General features: G+C 34.9%; 1 protein-coding gene across 5 annotated transcripts in view; it reads left to right on the top strand.

The window, feature by feature from the left end:
• The window catches only part of ADAMTS6 (ADAM metallopeptidase with thrombospondin type 1 motif 6), a 186,750-nt gene that overhangs the window by 60,803 nt on the left and 102,024 nt on the right, over window positions 1–23,923 (top strand). For all 5 annotated transcript variants that reach the window (XR_014794870.1, XR_014794871.1, XM_084882164.1 and 2 more), the window contains exons 8-10: window positions 5,607–5,650; window positions 9,719–9,824; window positions 20,450–20,596. Coding sequence is in view for 3 of the 5 variants with exons in the window: in XM_084882164.1 (XP_084738290.1) it covers window positions 5,607–5,650; window positions 9,719–9,824; window positions 20,450–20,596 (297 nt within the window). In the remaining 2 variants the exon portion in view is untranslated. The remainder of the gene's footprint in view (window positions 1–5,606; window positions 5,651–9,718; window positions 9,825–20,449; window positions 20,597–23,923) is intronic.

The following is a 23,923-nucleotide window of genomic DNA, read 5'->3' as shown; positions in this document are numbered from 1 at the left end:
AAGAACTTAGCTCAATTATGTCCATGTTCTAATGTTTTGTAGAAGAGTGAACTTGTGAGCGATGAAACTGGATATTGAGCTGAAGGAGATTCCTAAGCAAAGTGTTGGTTTTTCCTGACTGCTTATAGTAAAGTGTGAAAAGAAGAACTGGATTGAAAGAGAGAATGTTGAGCATAAAGAACTGGAACTTAAAGAGTTGGAAAATCTCAGCTTGTTCATATTGCAAAAAATGAGGAAGTATGTTGGAATTGAACACTAAGGGTGTGGCTGATTGACTGTATTTGATAAGGAGATCAGTGTGGGTATGAACTGTAGAAATAATCAGCCATCTGAGCAGAACCATCCATAGAGATGGAATTATACCAGGAGAAACACAGCCAACTGGGACTAGAAGAGAGAAAATAGGAGGGAATAAAGGAAGGCTGTGAACATACATTATACTTTCAAGTAGAAGAAAGCAGGGCCCCAAAGGCAATTCAGAGATCATCAGGGCTACTACTCTCACCACAGGCCCAGAGAGTGTGTCCTTGGAGAGCCATGTGGACAGTATGCTGCCACACTGAAGGAGCGGGCTACCCACAAAGTCATGTGGAGATGCTGCTACCTCAGTCGGTCCAGAGGGCAGAGCATCAACCAAAGAGGATTATTCCAGAGAACTAAGATCTAGTGGAATTTGCTATGCTAGGTTTTGGATTTACTTGGATCCATTACCTCTTTCTTTTTTTGATTTCTTCTCTTTGGAATGAGAATGTCCATCCTATGTTTGTCCCACCATTGTATTTTGGAAGTACATAGCTTTTCTGATTTTACAGGATCACTGATAAAAAAGGAATTTTGCTTCATAATGAACTGTACCTAAATCACCCATATCTAATTTAGATGATACTTAGAGGAGACTCTCGACTTTAGAGTTAATTCTGCAATGAGTGAAGACTTCTGTGGGTTGAATTAAGTTTATTGGGATGAGTTAAGGTTGTTGGGATGGAATGAATTTATTTTGTATGCAAGAAGGATGTGGATTTGAGGTGGGATAGCTAGGAAGTGGGCTCTCTTGCATATGTTAGGCTAAATAAATTTTTTTCTGTATTATTTTATTACAATTATTTTTATAACTGCAGTAAGTTTCATAATTCCGGTGCCTCAGTGCATGTCAAAAAGAAAAGCAGAAAATTGCTGTGTCAACATCACTTGGCTTTTACCACCACCTCTAAGAGTACAAATGAGACAGCACAGGACCTAGGACATTCTGTTTGGAAGTAAGTCTGTGACTCACTGTTAAACAATGAGTCTCAAAGTTTAGATTTTTGATTCATTCTGTTTTAAAACTAAATCACTGAAAGGAATGATTCGTTGTAATGACTGTTTCTCTTACATAAGAATGGAATGTATTTTTTGGAAAAGGTTTTAAGAAACCATCCAGGTATTTCATCATTGTAAGGTAGTGCTATATTTTGCAGACCTTAAAATGGAATTTAATTATACGTTTTGGTCAGTTTCTTTTGTTAGTCATGCCTAACCAAAAATGATTAGGAAATTAGAGCTGAAAGTACAGCAGAAAAGTGTACCAGTGCTGTACTAACAGATATTCAACCAACCTCTGTGGTTTTGATCTTAGTCAGCCAGTTCTACATTATGAATTAAGGGTAAGGGAATGACAATGTGTGTAGTCATCTCATCCAAAAGCAGAGCCCTGATTTCCTTTAGGCACCTATCTTTGTGTGGATTCCCTAAGATCATGTTTCTTAGTTCTTTTTTTATCTGCCTGAAAGCCTTTATTATTCTTTCAAGTAGAAGAAACAAAACAAGTACCATAGTGATAGGTTGTTTTTCTATCAAAATTCAGAAAGCAGAGAACATTTTAAAAATTATATTTCAGCTTTTCTATCACTTTTTATCACTTTGTAGCCAGCCTAATTTTCAGAGCACCTGCCACATTTGGGTTGGTCAAGATTTTTTAGAGATTGATTTGCTTCAAGGGTGTGGAGAGTGGGCAGAAAAAAAAAGAAAAGAAAAAAAGAATCTGTTCCTCTTGTATTTGTCATCTGGCACCAGGATTCTCCAAATCAATGAGTAGACACACAAGACAATCTTGGAGCTTTACCTAAGTGTGCAGCCTACAAAGTTTGGTGGATCCTTGTCTGATTCATGCAGAATGGGGGCATGCCTCTAAAATCTTTTGGCCAGTCTGAAAACCACTAATTTCTTTCTTTAATGAAAAACATATTTTCAATATTTATTAAACATTCATTAGTCTAATTTTAGTCAATTTATATTGTGTGTGTGTTGATAGTCAGAGACAGGTATAGCTAAAACACATTCTGACTAAATACTGGTTATATAGAAATGTATACAATAGAATAAAAACCATTATATTCTCCCTACTCTCCCACCTCTTTCGTAGGTACCCACCATAATTCTCTCAGACTTCACAAACTTATATACATACTCATATAAATATACTTAAACATTTTCCCCCCTATTTTGCAAACTATTTCCTAAGTTTTTGCCGGAAGAAAAACACAAATCTGGTTTGGCATTCAAAGTACTTAGTAATTTGTCCCCCCAGAACCAACTCTCTCAGTTAATTTTCTGATAATTGACTCTGTATAGTCAATGTTTCAGCCTCTTTGGACTTCTCATAATTCCCTGCATACACCTTACCCTTTCCAGACTCTGCTACTTCGATTATTCCGTTCCCTGCATGGAATACCTTTCCTTTTTTTATTTTATCTGAGTCTTAAAAAAATCTATGTTATGTCCTAAATGAATCTGTTTCCTAGTTTGCTGTTGTGTAACCACTCCTTCCTTTGTATTTCCATAGCATTTTGTATATAACTTGACTATAACAATAATCATCCTTATAATAGCTAGTGAGTATTGACTCTATTGTGTGTAAGCTTAACTTTTTTACATTTATTTAATCATCTTTCCACAATATTTTGTAACTCACCTGCTTATATGTCTTTTCCCAAATAGAACACAACCAACTTACTTATCCATCTACGTGTAGGCTCTAAACCTGGGCATGCAATAGGTGCTCAGCAAAACCACGTATGAACGAATGAACGTAAAAATGTTGCTGTTCGGTGCTTGGTATTAAAGGTAATGCATAGAAAGCAATAATTGCTTTCTCTGAATATAGGATACAGAAGGATACAGTGTGAATGGAATTTGCAAAAGCCAAAAAGGAATGGCCTGGCTTTTCCCTATAGAACATCCTGTAGAGAATTCTGCAAGTAAATCAGAGGATTGGGGAAAACTGAGGAAAACGCAAATAGAATTACTTTAGTCTAAGACACGTTAGTCTGCATTATTTGTTGATGGCTTTAGCCTTTGTGCAGGTATTTTGGCCAGTCATGACAGAATGAAATAATATTCATCAGAAGTGTAACATAAACGCTGTAGGCAGCATGAGCGCAATACGAGGAGGTGAGAAGACGGCTATGAGGTGGAAATACAAGTTGTATTTTTCTGTGATCTTCAAACATTTTGTTTTATTTGACTCCTAATATAATTTTGAAAAATGATGTACCACTTTGCACATTATAAAGTTGATATCTAAAAATACTTATTTAATCATAAGCTTTAGTAGCTACAGAGACTAAGTTAAAAACATATGATATGATGTATATGTACCTTAAATAAACGTTGTCACAACTTTGGAGTTGCCTATTTCATTGAATCATAAAAAAATGTTCACCATGTAATCTGATTGCCTAAGTCAGTCCTCACTGCCAAACTACTTAGGTAAGTGAGACTTATTGTCTGTCAATAACAAGCATGGCTTTATTTTTCAGTTCAAATGAATAGGCTAAAACACTCCATGATAATTTCACATCTGAATTCTGATTGTGAGAGGGATATATAGACAGGCTTATAAGCAATCAGACAGACAGGTATAAATAAATAGAGTCTTGCCAGGATGAAATAAGCATTGCACCCTTCAATTTTCTTGCTTTGTAAGAGATTATGCCCTGGGATCCATGAATTCTTGAATTATTCCTTTGCATTATGCTCCGGAGACTTGTACACCCAAGAGCAATATACCACAATGAGGACTGGGATGGGTGAGAAGTATGCTTTTTTTTCTTTTTTTTTTTGTAAAATAGAATCAGGGCAGCTGTGAAAGGCAAAAGACGAAAGGTAAATTGATGGCTTGCAGGTGCATTCTCAGGCAGTTCTGTTTTGGGAAAAGCACACGTGGAAGCTGAGGATTTGGAAATAGGTTCTGCTCAAACACTTTTATCTGCATTACCCTTTATGAAAAGTCTTTGTTTACATTTCCTTGAAGACTGCTGGTATGGGTTGTGTCTATGTAACATCATAGGCATTTACACAGAATGATCATAAGATAAATGGTTTTTGACACCCAGATTATACTTTCTGGTGCTTTGCTACGTACAAGTGCCCTCTCTATATCTTACAGTCAAGGGTGTACCAGATACCACAATCTATTGGTTTACCGGGTACAAGAGAAGAGAGACGATGAGTGTGTGAATGGTCAAAGTAGAAAAGTTATACAAAATCACATGTAAGGAGACATTTGTAGAGTTTGAACAAGATGAAGATGAGGTGACTAAGGGATTAATTACTAACACGTTCCCCCAGTAGTGTGGACTAACCATTACATACAATAAATAAGAACTTTTTACAACATGGATTTTCCTGCAGTCTGTGAAATTTTATTTTTTAACTAAAAAGCTTTGTACTTCTAGCCTAAAATTAGAGACATAAAATATTCAGTCTTTTAAAGTTTAGTTTTTATTCTCACTTTGAAACATGTATTTTATTTTAAAAATAAGTTTGTAAGAATATTTTTAAAATGCTTAAAAATAAATGTTTACATCAATATTGATTTAGCATTCTAAATGTATCCTTTTAAAAATATGCAACGTTACTTTATGAACATCATATTTATTGCGTTACAATGCGACACAGCATCAGAATAAGTCTCAGCGACATTAGGAAAGCTTCCTAGTGAGCTATTTATTTAGCTGTTTATAAAATCTCTTAAACTATTTGCATTTTAGCCACGCAAAATTGCTGGCATACAACAAGGAAAAGTGTGTGATATCTATTTTGTTTCCATTGCTTTCTTGCTCTGGTTTTTATTTAATTCAATAAGAACCCCTGTTCAAGTTGAATGAACACCAAATGGTGCTTGCAGCTCAGAAGTATAAACTACTGTCTGTGGCTATAATAAGAAAATATTCCAGCAGGTTCAAAAAAGATTGGGAATTAAAAAAAAACTACCTGTTCCCTTTTTGTAGAAACGGTAGCAATCTGCAGACAAGCTAGTCTAGCTTCAAGACAGTAAGGTAGATGCCTTTTCGGAACTTGTAATTACAAAAATCCACTTGAACCTTTCTTTCTTGCTGGCAGGTGTCCTGCTGGCTGGCAGCCAGAGGCTGTGAGTGTAGAGCAGCCAGCGGTGTCCCCCAGAGTGCTGAAAATGCCAACACTGCAGCTGGCTGCTCATAATCGCAATGATTGTGGTCTGACAACCAAAGCTCCAAGAAAAAAAAATGTGATGAATATATGAAACTATTTTAAAAATTTGATCAGATTACAAATTTCATCTCTTTTTTTCTTCTTCTCCTCTATAGATATGATATCTGCACTTATAAAAATATGCCCTGCGGAACACTGGGTAAGTATTTGATAAAAGGAGGAGAGTTCAAATTGTCTCTTTGGTCCAGGGTCTTTGCTCTTTATTATTAATTTGGTCATTTTCCGTTCTGACACATCTGAAATGACTCCTATAAATTGTTAAACCTAATCTTTGTGGATATGCCGCCTACTAGGAAACAAGAAGAGTGATGATTAAAAACAATTTAGGAGATGATTAAAAATCATCAAACAATAATGATAAATCAGAAGTTGCCACTCATTTTCATGTAACGTATTTTCCAAAAATAAAACCAAGGAATTTGAGAGCAAATAAAAGCAACCAGCATCTTTAAATTTCAGGCGAGGAAAGGAAAGGCAGAAACCACTTTGGAGATTCTTAAGGAAGAAGCATTGACAGTAGTATTTATTTTTAATTTTTTTGGGGGTGGTGGTGCAATTTGATGGAAATAGTATATCCCCATATATTAAGATATTATTGGAAATTTTTAGTATCTGAACGAAAAAGAGCAACGTTGTAAAATATTACAGATAGTAGCAGAGAGGATACAATTATATTTCTTGTGTGTCCCCAAATCATTTGTTTTTAAAAAATAATTTTTGTAATAATCTAGAATTGAAAAAAATCACATTTTGTTGCAGATCTTAACTTCATACTGGTAAAAGTTAACTACATTAACTTCAAGTAAAATAAATTTTAAGCAAATAGAGTTATTTTAAGAAATGGGGACATTTTTATGATAATTTTTTAGTGTCAGGAGACTTTTAACAGACTCAGAAGTTAAGCAACTGAAGGTGAATTCTCTAGTTTCTCCATGACAAATCTCAATCTTTTTACCTGTCAAGGAATAATTTTAAAATCTACTTCTTTGCGCCTCATAAGAATGTTTTAAGATCAAATTAAAATAGGAGTGGGGAAAAAAGTATTATCCAACTTCCTGGGGTGTTTAGTGAATCATCTCTTCGGAGATTAAAATTTCTCTTGATGATTTTACCTGCCTTCCAGTCTTCTCCTACCTCATTTCCCTCGGGATTTATGGCTAAAGAAGAAATCTCAATTAGCGAAGGATGAGTATTACAGTGGAGAAGTTTTCTAGTTAAAAAGTATAATACAGGAAGATCTCTCATCAGAAAGATTTCATTTGTAGTAGTTTAGGTTAACAAGACCAATGTCATCCAACGGAAGGGATCCTGAACCGGAAATGAACACCTGGTTTTGATAGTTTCAGTGCATTGCCTCTTCTAGTTTATTTAGCTCTTTGTCCTTCAATTTCTTTATCTATAAAGTAGAAGTAGTGTCTGTCCTTCTGCTACGGGATGTTCTTAAAATCATTTAAGTAAGAAAATATAAAGGTATTTAGTAAAGAAGTAGTATAAAAATGAACAGCTGTTATTATTTAATGTGGAGATTATACTGTTTAACTTACTTTTTCTATTATTTTTCAAATTCTGCAAGCATTTACTAAGTGCTTAGTCAACTCTAAGTACAGTAGACACTAAGCCTCAAAGAAGGTACAAGCCAGAATGTATGTATGTATGTGTATACACATCCTGTTCTGCTTTTTGAAGAGAGATTGTTTACATTGAGATACATTCTTCATTGGGACATTGGAGAACACTGTCCCAGTAATAACACTGCTTAGAACTTTTATTGTAATTTTTATTAAAGTAAATTTGAGGTCTTTTCCTACCCCCTCTCCTTTTATATTTTTCAAAATAATATGTTCAAATTTTTATAGTTTACTAATTTCTAGAATCAATACAGGCCAATGCATTTTCAAGCTCAATATAAATTTTTCAAAATTTAAATCATTCTGAATTATTTTTATACTGTCTCATAGTGAAAACTGAATAAACTATATATGTGTATATATACACACACACACACACCCACACACGTATTGACCTTTTGTGGGAAATACAGTATCAGTACAGAAGTAAGCAGGTTTTTTCTTTTTGAATGGCCATGCTAGTGACTTTCATGTTGGTTTTGTGCTGATGCTTGTATATGCTCTTGCTTACTGAGTACTTCTGATGACCATTTTTGAACCTAACTAAGTAGTAGACTTAAGGGTGCAAACTGTGGCCATCAAACTAAGGAAATCTAAATGACCCAAATAGTAATCAAACCCCTATTAACACAATCACACATAAGAACTTTGACAGCTTCGATTTTTTATAGGAATACAGAAAATAGTGGGGGGTTGTGAAAATGCAGTAGCATTTAAATCAATCTTTCATTTTAGTTAAGATTTACCTTTATATCTTCAACAAGTAGTAGTTATTTCCAGAATATATTCTTTCTTAAGTTGTCCTTTTAGTAGAGTTAATGGTTTTATATCAGATGCAGAGGTAAAGAGCAGTGCTTACAAATACACCTCGGGGAGTCACTGAAAATTCTCAATGAAAAATGCAGCATATGGCACATATCAAACAACAACAACAAAAAAAGCTAGCCCATGGAATAATATATTCTGGGAAATGTAAGAAATGTTAATTTAATAATAATTATTCTTATTAATATATACATATTTTTAAACCAAATTTTATAAAGCTTGAAACAGGGTTTTGAGTGGCGTTTTTATCCCATATCATGGACCTTGAACCCAATAGCTTGAAGCCATTTAATATACTGCAAACTTTTTGTTTGTCTGTTTGTTTGTTTGCTCTCTCTGTTTCTCTTTCTCTCAGTGGAGTCCCTCTTTTCACATCCTCTTCTTCAGGTCCTAAGACTTTTAAGTGAATGGAAGGGCAGGACAAGGGTAACACTAGTGTTTATAACTCTGTGAAACAGAAATTAACCCCTTCCCCAACTGCTGCCTCTTCCACATAAAACAGTAAGAAAAGTAAACAGTCTATTAACAAATCCATCACTAACCTCCTCTCTGCTCCAATGTGGTTATTATGTGGATATTTCCTATTAGAAGATCCAGAGAAACAATTTCTAGAGCTTTCTCCTCAGTAAAAGTATGAATTGAATGGCTTTTACTATTCCAAATCAGAGCAACTGGGGGAATTATACCAGCACAGAACTTTGTTTATTGCACTCGGTAAATATTTATTGAATTGGATTCAAATCACTTTTGTTGGGAAGATAATTATTAATATTTGGCTGATGATAGTAGACTATTAACATATAAAGAGTCTTTCCTGGTTTTCCTTCAAGTTCTTATAAATAATTTCGCCCCTATGTGTGGTAAGTATGATTTGGCATCTGTTTTCTTACAACCCATGACATTTTATCTTCTATACAAAAATGATTTTTTTCTAAGCACTGTTTTAAAGTTGCATACCAATTCACAGAGCCTGATATTCATTTGGAAGTAAATAATTTAAGCTTTTACATACTAACATCCCTAAAGGAAGAATACTTTGAGTAACATAACATTTCACTAGAACCAGTGAATTAACACCGTAATTTTTCTTTATTAATATAATTCTATGACATCGAAGGGGGATGGGAGAGGGGAGAACTAAATTGGATATGTGAATGACTTTCCTACCATTAAAACACTTAAATTGTTGCATTAGTATCAGGACTAATTTCAACAACCTCCTGTCTTTAACATTTCTCCTTTTTCTCTTTTGAATCATTCATTTTTTTTTTTTTATAAAAATGTCATTTTAGAAAACCATTTGGGATTCCCTTTTTTTTTTCTTTTGGTAACTAAAAAGTTGCTTGTATATTTTTATGAACCCACTAAACTTAAACAGATCTCTTTAGAAAAATAATGTGGATATATTTTGCTTTCTACCGCCTAAAGAATGTTAAAATAGAAATGCTTTCTTGAATTCCCTCTTCTGGCTCAAGTTACTAGGTGGTCCCAAGTTACCAGAAGTAAAATTTATAAATCTAACCCCTAGTCTAGACATTTTCCAGCACTGACTGCAGTTCAAAAAATATTAATGTCTAGCCGGCAAAGTGAAACTCCCCCCTGTGATTTTGCAAATGACTAGAAAGTTAACCTTTTGCCAACTGCTCCTTCTGTGCATGGAGGTTATTAAAAAGAATCCAGGCATTTATAAGTATGGGCTTTTTAAGACTGAAACACCTTGGCTTGACCCTTTGTGTCTCCTTCTGTTTATTCAGGCTTGGCCTCTGTGGCTGGAATGTGTGAGCCTGAAAGGAGCTGCAGCATTAATGAAGACATTGGCCTGGGTTCAGCTTTTACCATTGCACATGAGATTGGTCACAAGTGAGTGAGTTTAAGAAAATCAAAATAAATTTTAGAGCTCCACTCCTTTGAGCAACTCATAACTACTGTGCGGAACATATGTGCTCAGCCATATTTTACTGCCTTTTTGTCTGATTTCAGTAGAGAATGTTATCATTTAGGGTGCTGGGATAAATCATCTTAAGAACTGGAGACTTGTTAAATAATCTTTCTGATTCATGACTAGTATCCTCCGAGTGGCGAATACATCACACTTAAGTTTTGTGATATATATACATGTGCAGTAATTTAGTTTTAGCGTGGTCTACTCAACACCCGGCTCCTCTAAGTGAAATTGTTGAAATGATCTTTCTTTTCCTCAAGTGACAATACCTTTATATTTTAAAATTATCATTGACACCAGTTGCATAAAATTTACTTTGAGTTTTCACTCTTCCTACAGCTTGTGAGCATCTTTTCCAGGCATAAAGTTTGTGCAATCATTGCTATGTAACTTATATTTTTCAAGTGTACTTGTGTGACTTTAAAAAAAAGAAAGAAAGAAAGAAATGGTGTTCCAAGAGTAGTGAGATTTCATCCTTACTACCTTTTAAGAGGATCTAGTTTTTAGTATTTGTTTTAAATCTATCTGGCCCAAAACTGTCCTATCCACCTCTCATCTATAAAACCCTACTTTCTTTACTCCAAACACAGGCAGTAGTAAATGTAAAAGCCTGCTCATGTGAAGGGAGAGGAGTTTGGAAACTTTAAAAGGATAGTCAAACATTTTTATGTCAAGCAAGCAATCTATTTGCAAGAGCTCCTGACATTTGTATGATCTAAGTTTTACAGTCTGGTTGTTTTTTTTTTTTGGATAAAAAAATGGGTGGGGGAAAAAGAACAAATAAAAATAAATGTTTATTGTACACTTGCCTTAGCGATCATTCCTGAGATAAATTTGTAGTTGAGCTTTTTTTTTTTTTTCCCTTGAAAGAGGAGAGTAAAATTGGATCAGTCTGTTGCATTATTTGGAAAATTGCAATTTAAATTTTACCAAATTAGTATTGATTTATGGGTAGGCTTAAGTAATCGGCAAGCTTCAAACCTGGATTGCTTCAAATATGGGAAAAAGGCAGCATTATACGTTTAGTAAAGTCCTAAAAATATTGGTATTCTAGTTTCCATTGCAATAAACAGCAGGGGAACAAAAGGGAAAAGCCCTTCTTATGCAGGCAGTTTATCTTCAGTGCACTTACAAATTTAGCTCATTAATGACTGTCATAATCTTATGCAACCAGACTGAATGTAATAGGTTCTGGTGGATTCAATTAAATCGAAAGGTCAGGACAAGCAACATAGCATGGATGAGTAATGTGTGTAGGGGAGCACTACTCCTTTATGCAGTTGCACGGTAGTCAATGCCAGCATATGCTGTGTAAGTCCCCTTTTCTTATATGTACTTACATAGCCCATTGGAGGGTTTATCTCTGTATATCTTATTAAGTTTCTAACTGTACTACTCTCAGGCCCCCTAGATTTTTTGTTGTTGTTGTTGGTCTAATGGGTAATTCCTTTACAGAGAGGAAGGGAGAGAGATAGAGAGCTAGAAATGTTGATGAGAGAGAAACATCGACTAGCTGCCTCTTCCACACCCGCTACCGGGGATGTGCCCACAACCAATGTACATGCCCCTGCCTGGAATCGAACCTGGGACCTTTTAGTCTGCAGACCAATGCTCTACCACTGAGCCAAACCGGTTTCGGCCCTGGGTAATTCCTTTAAATTTTTTCTAAGATGAATGGTTTATACCTTCTGTAGAAGAATGTGCAAGAGGTAGAATATACCTTTTAAGATTTATGTTCCTTCGAATAACTTTTTTTTACTTCTAATTCTTGTTTGGTAGTGTGATTGTTAGAAAGCGGTGTGTGTGTGTGGGGGATACACAAAATGCTTTTTAATGAGAGCCAGAAAAAATGCTTCCATTCAAAAATATTATTTGACTGACTAGAAATTAGCTTTCTTTCCATGTCCAGTTGATTACTATGTGACTATTCCTTTTCCCCAGACAATTAGGCAGGATGTGATTAACATGTTATCTTTTTAAATTTGTCAAATTGTATTTGGTCAGGTAGGAAAGATCTATTTCATGGATCTAAAGAGCCCTTTACTTGCTTTTAAGATTTTAGAGTTTAGCTTTGAGGAACCCAGCAAGTCAGTCTGGCACAATTCATATAATTAAAATACAGTGCTTTCTGTTCTTCTGAAACAAAGCAATAGCCATGATAAACATCAAGTATACTTTCCAGATAAAGTATAGAGAACTTTTTTGTAATTTGTATTGTTTAGTAGGGTGGATGTTAAGTGAGATGATGAAGTCTGCAGATTCGTCACAATGAAGAACATTTGACCATTGATTACTGAAACTTGCCCCTACTCAGTCATTAGACTGTGTGAATACTGTCTACCTTTTAAAAAATTGTGTAGAATATGGTTTTGCACCCAGTGCTTGCTCATGTAGGGACCTAATATCCATTTTAAACAGCTATGGGATAGCTTTTTTCTTTGGCTGGGCCTTAATGACTACTTTTATGTTTCTCCATACTTTTGTGAAAACAAGAAGTTAGTTTCCTTGTCAAGTGAAAAATTGAGGTTTATGCTATTTTTAAATGGCATGTCTACCTCTAATGTAGGCTATAAGCCAAAGGCACTTAATGAAACTGTATAGAAAAGAATGTTCTTTGAAAGATTTTTTTCATTAATTATGTAGTTGCCATAGTTTCAGAAGTTGAAAAATTATGGTGTTAAAGAGGGGTGGCAAGAACTCAACCAGACCCCTAGTTATACTGAGAAAACTATCTAATGTATTCCTACTGTACAAAAATAATTTAAAAAAAGATGTTAAAATATTAATCTTTTTAAAGGATGCACATTGAAGTCTGCAGGACTGAAGTGACACGATGTCTGATATTTACTTTTAAAAGAAAGGGGGGAAAGGGAAAGATATAGCAAGAAGAGCAACATGTTACATATTATTCTCATCATGATGTGTGGGTGGGAGTTCATTAGGCTGCTCCCTCTACCATTGTGTATGTCTGCTTTCTTTTGCAAATAAGAATAGGTCTTAAGGCCACAAATCTTTTAGATGTGACAACTCATTTATTAACTAATAGTGATTTGAGTGAACTATAAACCTGATTTTCAGAAAATGTGAAGAAGTGTCAAAAGTTGTATTGAAAGCTGTAGGGGTATGTCTATCAGTCTTGCTTTCAGAAATCAATGTCATTGTTTGGTTTTACCAATTGGGGTATGCTTTCTATAGAAGACTGACTGGGAGATGATTTTTTTTTTTTAAAGGAGAAATGTGCCAAGACTTCAGAATAAAATTGTAAAGTAAGTTATGTGTGTTAGGAAGCTCCAGTTACTGTTTTCATCCATCCAGATTTCCCTTCTTCTGGTGAAAGTACCTCTCTTTATTTTTTAAATTTATATTTATTTTTTTATCCTCACCCAAAGATACTTTTTCATTAACTTTGAGAGAGAGTGGAAGAGAGAGGGAATGACAGAAAGAAATATTTGATGTGAGAGAAACACATTGATAGGTTGCCTCCTGCACACGCCCAAACCAGGGCCCAGGCCAGGGAGGAGCCTGCATTCGAGGTACGTGCCTTTGACCAGAATCGAATCTGGGACTCTTTGGTCAGCAGGCGGATGCTCTATCTACTGAGCCAAACCGGCCAGGGCCCTAACTGTCTTTAAATGCTTGAACAGTGCTATGCTCTCATGATAGAAGGTTAATAATAAGCATACACCAAAGTAGTGTGTCAACACCATGCTATTGTCTGTGCCCATGTTTTTCCTTTTTTGCTTAATCTCTTTATCTTTCCACCCAGCCTCCCCTCCACACACACTCCCATCCTCCAACAGCTGTTAGCTTTTTTATCCACTCATCGATTGATGGGCACTTGGGCTGTTTTCAAATTGTGGCTATTGTAAATAATGCTGCAGTAAATATAGGAGTGCTTATATTCTTTTGAATTAGTGTGTCAGGTTTCTTTGGATATATTCTTAGAAGTAGAACCATGGGCTCATAAGGCAATTCCATTTTTAACTTTTGAGGTAACGCCATACTGCTTACCACAGTGGCTGCACCAATATGTATTCCCATCAGCAGTGCACAAGCGTTTCCTTTTCTCCATATCCTCACCAACACTTGTTTGTTGATTCATTGATGATAGCCATTCCAGCAGGTGCAAGGCGGTATCTCATTGTGGTTTTAATTTGCATTTCTCTGCTGATTAGCGATCTTGAGTATCTTTTCACATGTCTATTGGCCATCTGTATGTTCTTTTTGGAGAAGTGTCTGTTCAGGTTTTTTGCCCAATTTTAATTGGATTGTTTGTGGTTCTTTTGGTGTTGAGTTTTATAAGTTCTTTATAAATTCTGCACACTAACCCCTGATCAGATGTATCTTTGATGAAGATGTTCTCCCATTCAGTGGGTTGTCTTTCCATTTTGTTGATGGTTTTCTTTGCTGTGCAGAAGCTTTTTAGCTTGATGTAATACCATTTGTTTATTTTTTCTTTTGTTTCCTTTGACCAAGGGAAGAGTTTATACTAAATGTGAACTTGCTTTATATAGGTTTGCAAAGAGTCAAGATTTCATTAGGCACACCCCTCCTCATTAAATAACTTCCTAAGTAAGTCCAAAATGAAGTCCAAAGTTAGAACTGAGTTCCAAATTCTGTTTTAGAAAACACATAAGCAAATTGTAATAACTATCCTATTGGGTAACTATTAAAACTAAAAATGTTTGCCAGATGTGGGTATAGAAGGCTCTGAGTACATCCATTAAATTTTGCTTTTGCTTTATTGTAACAAGTGATTCATAGCCAAGATCAGTTATGAATAAGAACAGATCAAAGAGATTACAAATGGAAAATAGTTTTTAAGAAAGATGTCCCTTTATTCCCTTATGTTTTTCTACTACAATGGGAAGGCTTAGTTTTGAGATTTTATAGTTGTCACAATTTAGACTATAATTATGTCATCACTTTTTAAAGTACTTTTTAAAGGGAAATTTTCTCATTTTAAAACATTAAGAAACTATTCTTTTACAAAATACATTAAAAAAATTTTTTATTGACTTCAGAGAAGAAGGGAGAGGTAAAGATAGAAAGAAACATCATTGATGAGAGAGAATCATTGATCATACCCCTCACTGGGGCTTGAGCCTGCAGCCCGGGCATGTGCCCTGACCAGGAATTGAATCGTGACCTCTGGCTCATAGATTGACGCTCAACCACTGCGCCATGGCAGCTGGGCAAGAAACTATTCGTTAATTCTATCATTGTGTATATGTTATCTTATTCAAGAACTGAATAGCATCTATTTTTTTCCTCTAGTGGCTGATTTTAAAAGTACATGCTCTGTGTGCTAACGATTATTTAACAAAATGCAAGACAGTTTAAATACAGGATAATTTAAGAAAAAAAAAATGATGCTGATATATTACCATGATAAAATTAAGATTGCTTAGATAGAAAAGTTGTATTAGGCATTTTAAGATTTTTCTTAGCTATACAGATCCTTTATTTGGTTTGAAAACATCAATTATGATTTTAAAAAGAATCTCCAGACTGAATGCATATTAACTTTATACTCAGTAGTCTGTGTTTACTCTTTTTTTTTATTAAACTAATCTTCCAAAAGAACAAATAAGAATTGTGTATCAAATCGAGAGTAAGCTATTATTTTGTGGTCCAAAATACATTGTTACTTTTAAAGTAAGTGGTTAAATAATATATGATTAAGTGATGTAAAATATAATCACCAATGAGCTTCCTCCAATATATCCTAAAAAAATAAATGACATAAGGAATTCGTTCCTTATATATCTCTACATATGTATATAAGGAGATTTTGTTTTGTTAAACATATATTTAAAGGAAAAATAATTTTTTATTTAATACTAGAGGCCCAGTGTATGGGTATGTGCACCGATGGGGTCCCTTGGGCTAGCCTGCAGGGATCAGTGGACTTCTGTGCCACTGCAGCCTGGCCTTACCTGCCAGTTCATCAGGCTCTAGCCTGCTATTCGTGTTGATCCTGCACAGCAAGAAGTAGTGCACTAAGCAGCAAGTGGCCAGGAAGGAGCCCAAGACTGGGCTGGGTGCCACTCCTGCTCATCCCGGCCCCCCTGTCACCTCAGCCTGGGCGCACAGGCGGAGTGTCCATGAGAAAGGCTCACACAGCCACAGCTACACTCACCAGCCATAAGCCCAGAATCTGGTGGCCTTCTGTCAGCTGAGCGGCACTCCTGCATTGAGGGTCTGTCTCCTGGCGGTCAGTGCATGTCATAGCTACTGGCCTGTCATCCAGTCTCTTGGGCTTTTATATATATAGATTTTTGGACTGTGGTTGACCGTGGATTACTGAAACCACAGATAAGGGGAACTACTTTAGTAGGTAATTCTGCTCTTTATCCAGGGTTGATGTTGCCTCATTTCTTAAAGCTATCCTGAAACATAGCCTGGGTAAAGAGGAAGCTTTGCAGACTTGGTATACTCAGCATAATATAGGAATCACAAGAGGCCCACAGAAAACTGTCTCTCTTAACTTCCCCCTCACCTTTCTCTCTCTCTCTCTGGTCCTAAAACTCTCCACAAATCAGAAACACCACTTTTATGTAATCTGCAATGTTTTATTAAACACATAAAACCAACCATGGGAGTGTTCTCTTGTTACTACTGTTCACTCATCAGGGTGGGCCCCAGGTTTACTAAACTCTCTCCTCTCTCTCTCTTGTTTTGTTCTTTTAAAAAAACAGTATTTTTGAAACTAAAGAGCAAACTTTATTTTACATCTTTCTGTCTATCTACATCTACCTACCTACCTACCTACCCACCCACCCACCCATATGTCCATCTATCCAGCCAACCTTAGTTCTTGGGCACAATATCATTATCAGTCCCAGTAAAGACCCTTCTGCTCTATTTCTATATTTCCATTCCCACTGCCATTTGTTTGATACACATATTTGAGTACATACATATCCTTGTAAAATATTGCAGGCTACTTTGTGCATGTATGTATTAATTTTAACTTTTTAAGTTTGAAATGATTTCAAACTTATAGAAATATTGATATAATAAAAAGCCTTTCCATGTGTCCTTCACTCAGATTCAGTTGTTAATATTTTGCAATATTTGCTTTATCTCTTTCTGTATATGTACATGAATTTTTTTCCTTAGATATTTGAGAGTAAGTTGTAGACATTTCTCTTATCCCCAAATATTATATTTTATCATCTATTTCCTAAGGAGAAAAGATAATCTCTTAAATAACCACTAATAGCCCTGCGTATGAATCTGTGTGCCAGTAGTTTGCCAGTAGCTTGCTGCCACCCCCCAGTAGCTCTTCCCTCCCCCTCCATTTTCCCCTCCCCATAGCTTGCTGCCCTGCCCCTTCCTGTAGCTCGCTGCCCCATCTTCCTACTGATCCATGATTTGGTCATTATGCGGTCTGTCGTTACGCTTCACAGTGTAATGACCATTTGCATATTATATCTTTATTATATAGGATAGTATAGCTGTCAAATTAGAAAATTTAACATTGATATACTTCTATCATCAATATACAATCATATTCAAATTTTATCAGTTGTCCCAGAAATGTTCTTTATAACCTCCCTTCCTTCTCCAATCCAGTTTTCATTGCATTTAGCTATGTCTCTTTAGTCTTTAGTTTGGAACAATTCCTTGACCTAGTATACGAAAATGTGTATGTAGTTTTTGTTTACATGTTTGATATAGTGTATAGACATTGTTCTTTTTCTTAATTTTTCGCTATTTTTAAGGTCCACCCATATTTATGTGTAGACATGTATCTTGTTTGCTGACTCCAAGTTCTGTTTAGTATTCCATAATATGCATCTGCCAAAGTTTACTTATCCATTCCCTAATGACAGACACCTAGATTGTCTTTATCTCCTTGCTATCATAAATAATCCTGTCATGAACATCTTTATGCATATTCTCTTTGGGAATATTTCCGGGATATATATCCAAGAATAGGATTTCTGAGTCATAATGTATCTGCCTATTTAATCTGACTAAGTCCTGCTGAATTGCTCTCTGGAACAGCTGCCCTGACCACATTACAAATATCATGAACTAAGATCCCAGTTTCTCTACAATTATTCCCAACACTGAGTACTAGGTAACATTCTTATATTTGTCAGTATGATGGTTTTAAAGTGGCCTCTTATTTATTCTCTCATCACTAATGAGTTTCACTTTTTTTTTTTTCCCTTTCTAAATTCTTCAATAATTTCCTCAGGAGAGAAAAAAAAACCTTTTCTCTCTTATACTTCTGAATTTTTTAAAACTATGTACCGTATTGTGTATTTTTCAGCTGTATAAAAATTTTTATTTTTTTTCTAAGTAACTACAAAAGATAGAATATCTGGAATACTGTATATATTAGCATATGAAAACAAAATTGTTATATATGTCTTTTAAAAATATCCAATTGAATCTGAATGCCATAGCAATTTGGAAACTATCATATGTCTTTAAAAAAAATACACAAACCTGCTGAAACCGGTTTGGCTCAGTGGATAGAGCATCAGCTTGGGGACTGAAAGGTCCCAGGTTCAATTCTGATCAAGGACATATACCTTGGTTGCAGGCACATCCCCAGTAGGGGTGTGCAAGAGGCAGCTGATCGATGACTCTCTCTCATCGATGTTTCTAACTCTCTATCTCTCTCCCTTCCTCTCTGTACAAAATCAATAAAACATATTTAAAAAAAAATACACAAACCCATTTTTATTTTATAGTTAAAATCTTAATCATTTTTTCCCTTTAACTCAATGTTTGCTTCTTCTCTCCCTCCCAGGTTATTACCCTAATATATATTTTATATTTTAAATATATTTAAACATATATTTTATGCTTAAAAGTATGTTTAATTATATAAAATATCTCCATATAAATATATCTATATAGCAATTACATTAAAAATTTCCTTTAATCATAAAGAATTTTTCCTGAATTATTTTTTTAAATAGCAATCATTATTAGTTAATGATTGATCAGAGGGGCATATCCACATTGCAGATTTTAAAAATAATAAAATATAAAAGCAAATAAAATATGAAAGCAAAATTTTTATGAGATGTATCTTTAATTAGATGTATTTTTTAATTATTGCATTTATAGATATCTTTGTATTCCTATAAAATAAGGTAGACCCTAGCTGATTTGGCCCAGTGGATAGAGTGTTGGCCTGGGGACTGAGGAGTCTCGGGTTCAATTCCAGTCAAGGGCACATGCCCAGGTTGTGGGCTCGATCCCCAATAGGGGGTGTGCAGGAGGCAGCCAATCAATGATTCTCTCTCATCATTGATGTTTCTTTTTTTTCTTTTTCTTTTTAAAAATATATTTTATTGATTTTTCACAGAGAGGAAGGGAAAGGGATAGATAGCCAGAAACATCGATGAGAGAGAAACATTGATCAGATGCCTCCTGCAAATCCCCCACTGGTGATGTGCCCGCAACCAATGTATTGTATATGCCCTTGACCGGAATCGAACCTGGGACCTTTCAGTCCGCAGACCGACGCTCTATCCACTGAGCCAAACCGGTTTTGGCAATCATCATTGATGTTTCTATCTCTCCCTTTCCCTTCCTCTCTGAAATCAATAACAAACAAACAAACAAACAAACAAACAAATAAAATAAGGTAGGATTTCAGCATTAGTTCAAGTTCTTTATTTTGTTTCTGTAGATGATGAATGCTTTGGTTACATAAGTCAGTAGATGAGATGAAAGAAGTTTATTATAGAAATATCAATCAATTCATTGAACTTCTTTTGAATTATTTGTCTAAACATAACCATGGTGATCTATCATGAAAAGATAATTTTTACAACCCATCAGCTGTTAATTTGATTATATCCTCCTATTAAATTTGATGAAAGCAAGAAACTACCTGATATATTTATTATTCAATCATTAACACCATTCTCTTTCTCAAAGCTGACACCAAATGTTTTCCATTTCTCTTTTCTTGATGCCCATCCATATTTTTCTACTCCAGGACTTTGAACTGTTATAAAATTGAGGGTGGGTGAAAAATAAGTTTTTCTTTTGTCTATGTATTTAATTCTCTCTTATTTATATTAGTAAGAAAAAGGACTTTGTGTTTGGACTACAACCTAGGACTCAATGGATCAAAACCATCTTTTTATAATTCCCTTCTGATTCATAGTGAATTATGAACTCTAGCATCTTAATAGGCAGGTTCTGCTAACAATTCCAACACTGTGTGATCATTAATAGGTCTTGTATTTTTACTAAATTTGTTTTTCTAATCTATAAAGTGAGAATTAATACATATTCTGTATCTTTTCAAGAAGAAATAACATTTGAGACTATATGATAAATTTAAAGAGATTTGGAAATATATCATATTATTGACTTATTCCTTAGTCTCTTTAACTTTAAGCCTATATTTCCTTATAGTATCTAGTCTACTGTTATGGAAGGCATATGTTAATAAAACTAATACATGATCAAATAAGAAAATAAAGGATATATTGGGGTTTGTTTTATTATTTTTTCTTATTTCTTTTATGTTTCTTATGTTTCTCTCTTGTTAAAACAGTTTTGGTATGAACCATGATGGACTTGGAAATCCTTGTGGGACGAAAGGTCATGAAACAGCAAAACTTATGGCAGCTCACATTACTGCAAATACCAATCCTTTTTCCTGGTCTTCCTGCAGTCGAGACTACATCACCAGCTTTCTAGAGTAAGTAATCTCTGGAGAGTGATGATGAATTACTCTAGAAGTAAGCCATTGCTAGAAGCCTAATATATGGTGCTTCAAACTTTGCATAATGAGTACCTTTTATAGGGCCCAGCAATATTTCAGGTGGTTCCAAAAGTACTTCAGTATATCATTGTGGCAAATATTTTCCTTCATACTCAAATAAAATTTACAGAGTAGATTGGAGGAACTGAAGCAGGGATTTAAGTGGGGTTGATGATATCAGTGTTAGAAATGTTCACTAAATGGGAAGCAATGTCAGAAAAAATGTAGATTAATACAATTTAATAGAGCATAGTTCAGACTTTAATTCAGTGGTTATACATTTCATTTACTGGTAAAAAAACAACACCCGAGTTCTATAAGAATGCCATAGGACCTAATAGTAGCAATCAACAACAATAAAAAATCAAACACCTGGGAAATAAAAATGAAAAATTGAAAATTTGTCTTTGAAAATTTGTTTTAAAATATATTTTTATGGGTTTCAGAGAGGAAGAGAGAGATGGAAACATAAACTAATAGAGAGAATCACTGATCGGCTGCCTCCTGCATGACCCGTACTGGGATCAACACGTGATCTCCTGGTTCATAGGTTGACGCTCAACCATTGAGCCACAGTGGCCAGGCTTGACAATTTATTAAGAAACACATCTTTCCTACAGTTTGGGACCTTCTTTCTTTGTCTTTTACTGTGTATTTCAAGAGTTTGTGAAGAATATAAATTACTAACTAATAGGAAGGCAGGTGTTGAACACTTCCACATTTCACCTGCACAGCGGGCTTCAGTATTGAACTCTGTAAACTAATAGACTTAGGCTCATTTTCTAACTGTGTGACCTTGGGCATATTACTTCAGTTTTCTAATCTCCAGATTCTCATTTCTAAAATGAGCTTAGTTAATAATATATACAACATTAGTTATTCTGTATATAATTATGTATAATGATAAAATGTATTAAAACACTTAAGAGACATTCATTAAGTGGTAAATATTACTATTTTAAATGATATCAAGGTTTTAAACTCTATGGCTCTGTCATTACCTTCAATAATTTTGTGCCATTTTTTTTCCCTTGGGGAGAAGAGATTAAATACTCTGTGAAAAGGTGAGTCATACATAAAGCACAGGTGATTATTTAAACAGAATTTAAAAATTCTTTTTAAAAACTTTCCCTTCAAAGTTTATGTTAACATAGTAATGGGGCAGCATTTTTAAAAATTCAGATAGGTTATGTAGGATAACCTACTAGTAAGTTTGTTCAAGTTTTGGATCATAGCTAGGAATGTTCTGATAATATTCTGAAAACTTATAAATAGTTATTTTTTAGAAAGCCTCAACAAGAGGTTTAAAAAATACCTATTATGGTGCTTTACTCAATCAAAGATCAAAAGATAAATGCTTAAAATGGGCTCTTTTGAATTAACTAATATAATAATGAAATTGAGGGAATTCACTTAGGTAGTGCTGCATAACCTGACAAGTTTTAACCCTAATAATAGACCATTTTAGCACTGTGCTTGCCTGGTGCCAAAACTGGGTAAAGGGTTATAAAGATTGACCATAGACCACAGATAATTTGTTGGACATCTTTTGGTAGTTTCCCCCCCCCCCCCCCCCCCCCGCTCCACAACGCACTCGCAATATCATTTTTCAAGATTTTTTTTTAAATGAGATCATATTACCTAAATTTAAACATTGTTGAAAATCTGCTCTTCCCAGAAATCAAGCCAGATCTGCCATTTCTCCCTTGACTTGGCTCATGTTTTTCTAATGGAATCTTAGTATCTGTCACCAGAAAGACAAACTATATAACATGCTCAGTATTCCTGTGCATTTTCAAAGGCTTCCCTCCTCTTGTTCTTTTTAAGTACAATTTTTTTTTTGCTCCTCTTTTCAGTTTCTATTGCACAGCCCTTTGCTAGACAGTCTTTGTATGCATACTAAATACAAGGACCATGTTTCATTTCTTGCCAGCACCTACCCCATTGAAATAATATTAAGGCTATTAAAACACTCCAAAAGGAAATCCCAAAATTGCTGATAAAATATAGTTAAGAAATCACCACTGGTTTAGTGAGAGATGTAAAACTCTTATTAATTACAAGAAAGTGTCTCATCGAATTAATTAAAAGAATTAATACAAAGAGCATTTATTTAAGCCTTCTTATCTCTCTGCATTTCGTATGTGTAAGCATGATTAGTATTGTCCGGGTTCTAATAGGCTTATTTATCCTGTATTTTATAAAAATATTTCTGTTTTGCATTCTCCTGGGGATACTCACAAAATTTAAGCCATTTGTGAGAGACAGACGTGAAAGACAATGGGTAGCAATTTGGGGAAAGTTGTCCCCCCCACCCCCTAAAAATACACTAAACAACCTTGCTCATAATCTGACTAAGCAGTAAAGATTTTTAAAATACAAAGCCCTTTAAAAAGGTCAGTTTACTGGAGCACAAAGACATAATAGTAACTTTCTTGAATTTCTTTGTTCCTTTTTTTATTAATGCAGCGCACTTAATTGCTTTAGCAGCTATGTGTGATATTTTTTAAAATCCAGTGATATTTTGATCAGGGATTGAGGTTACATTTATGTTTTATAGTTGGCTCAAAAAGACTCATAACATTTTATTTCAGTTTCTCCTCTCAAGAAAAAGAAATCTGTAAAGATGAATTGTTTAGGAACTGTAGCCCAGCCAACAAAATGCATACCTTTCTCTACTTAGTAACTGTATAGGCCAAAGATGGTGGATTTTAACAATGAGCTTTCTATGATTTATAGATTCACTATTCACTATGTTCAACAGAAAACCATTCCATGGCCTTTACATGCCAATATAGTAAAAAGTCTCTTGTGTCAAACCCTACGTGCTACTGATCAACCAGGAGATGGTGTTTACCAACTCCCAATATTTTTTTTCAGATTTCTTAAACTCGGTGATTCAATAAGTGGTTCATGAATCGCCCAGAAGCCGTCCTGATTAAGTAATAAAGAGCCTATTTCCGTTAGAATGGACGTGTTATGCCAGCTTCTGATGTTTTCGCCGACGGCTTTGCAGGTAGTGTCCTTCCTATCTGCCTGCGGGACTTATTTATTTATTTACTGACTAAGAAAGTGGAGAAAGACGAACCTGGTATCATGACTCACTCTCACTGATGACTCTGGGCTAAGTTACCAGGCAGTGGAAGGCAGCCAGAAGTCATTTAGTCCAGTTTTTTTTTCTTTTTTCTTTTTCTGTCCCCACACCCCCTCAATATATTTTCCACCACTTAGTGGTAGTACGGAGTAATTTCATATAGTTTTTAA

Source organism: Pipistrellus hanaki (assembly GCF_964339955.1).
Source record: "Pipistrellus hanaki genome assembly, chromosome: 4".
NCBI classification, from domain to species: Eukaryota; Metazoa; Chordata; class Mammalia; order Chiroptera; family Vespertilionidae; genus Pipistrellus; species Pipistrellus hanaki.
Note: the sequence above shows the minus strand (reverse complement) of the source record. Positions and strands in the feature narration are given on the sequence as shown.